Source organism: Ceratina calcarata, unplaced genomic scaffold (genome assembly GCF_001652005.2).
Source record: "Ceratina calcarata isolate Rehan_Ccalc_2016 unplaced genomic scaffold, ASM165200v1 scaffold2573, whole genome shotgun sequence".
Lineage (NCBI taxonomy): Eukaryota > Metazoa > Arthropoda > Insecta > Hymenoptera > Apidae > Ceratina > Ceratina calcarata.
In genome coordinates this window covers 1259-2531 of record NW_017147819.1, presented here as the reverse complement: position 1 = coordinate 2531, position 1273 = coordinate 1259, and the positions used below count along the sequence as shown (strand labels likewise).

At 43.1% G+C, this 1273-nt stretch overlaps 1 protein-coding gene across 1 annotated transcript; it reads left to right on the top strand.

Moving 5' to 3' along the window:
• The first annotated feature begins 9 nt into the window (after positions 1 to 9).
• LOC108623258 (glucose dehydrogenase [FAD, quinone]-like) lies at positions 10 to 1252 on the top strand. Its single transcript, XM_018021643.2, has 4 exons — positions 10 to 339; positions 402 to 522; positions 577 to 976; positions 1134 to 1252. The coding sequence occupies exons 1-4, from the start codon at positions 55 to 57 to the stop codon at positions 1195 to 1197; spliced, it is 870 nt and encodes a 289-aa protein (XP_017877132.1). The 5' UTR covers positions 10 to 54; the 3' UTR covers positions 1198 to 1252.
• Positions 1253 to 1273: the final 21 nt, after the last annotated feature.

The following is a 1273-nucleotide window of genomic DNA, read 5'->3' as shown; positions in this document are numbered from 1 at the left end:
TATAAAATTATTTTAATCGTCTAGGTGCTCGGTGGGTCCAGCGTTTTGAACGGGATGATGTACGTACGCGGTAACCGAAGAGACTACGACCAATGGGAAGCACTTGGGAACCCGGGATGGAATTACACAAACGTTTTGTATTATTTCAAAAAATCCGAAGATTTTCGAATCAGAGAATTCCAAAACTCTTCTTACCACAGTACCGGTGGACCTCTGTCGGTGGAAAATAACAGGTATCACGCACCCGTCATTGACTACTTGGTAAGAGCCGGTACCGAAATGGGTTACGAGTACGTCGACATAAACGGAGCCTCGCAAACCGGATTCACTATCACTGAGGTAAATCAGGGGATGAGAATCGGTCATCTACGTTCGATTTTAAACTTTTTAATTGCAATTAGTCGACGCTGAGGGATGGATTGCGGTGTAGCGCGGCGAAGGCTTTCCTCCGGCCCGCTTGGAGGCGAAAGAATTTACAAATCATCATCGAATCTACCGTAGAAAAGATTCTAATCGCGAAAGGTGAGTTCCTTCTTTGATATCACAAAAGTGGACGATAAATGAATCGTATTTTAGATGAGAACAATGAGAAAAGGGCGTACGGGGTGAAATTTCGAGACGGGTCGAGGGTTCACACGGTGAGAGCCAAACGTGAGGTGATCCTGTCGGCCGGCGCGGTGATATCGCCGCAGGTTTTAATGCTGTCCGGAATCGGGCCGAGGGAACACTTGGAGGAATTGGGAATCCCTGTGATTCACGATGCACCTGGCGTGGGCCAGAATCTACAGGACCACGTGGGCATTAGCGGATTAGACTATTTGGTGGACAGGCCAGAGAATTACACGTCCTCCGCGAGTTTCAGTTCTGGATTATTAAACGTTATAAATAATAACACTGTCAGAGAATTTCTTGTGAATTACACTGGCCCGATGTACTCGTATGGTTTGCTAGAAGGCACGGCGTTTATTTTTACTAGGTGAGCAGATTCAGCGTGTTTGTTAAAAACTATTAAGAGGGTAAATTTCGATAGCTATGTGATAACAGACTGTTAATGTTAGTCACAAAATTAGTAAAAAATATCAGTTTACAAGAATACTGTTCGCTCTTATAGGAGAATATTTTGTGGTCTTCAGGCACCTGTTCAGAAAGAGAAAAATCAAATCAATGACCAGCTTTCGTTATTATTTAGTCATATGAGCGTTACAACATGGACGAAAAATCGTAATTGCAATGCTTCTGTTTGTAAGCTATTTTTTATTCGACACAAATATTA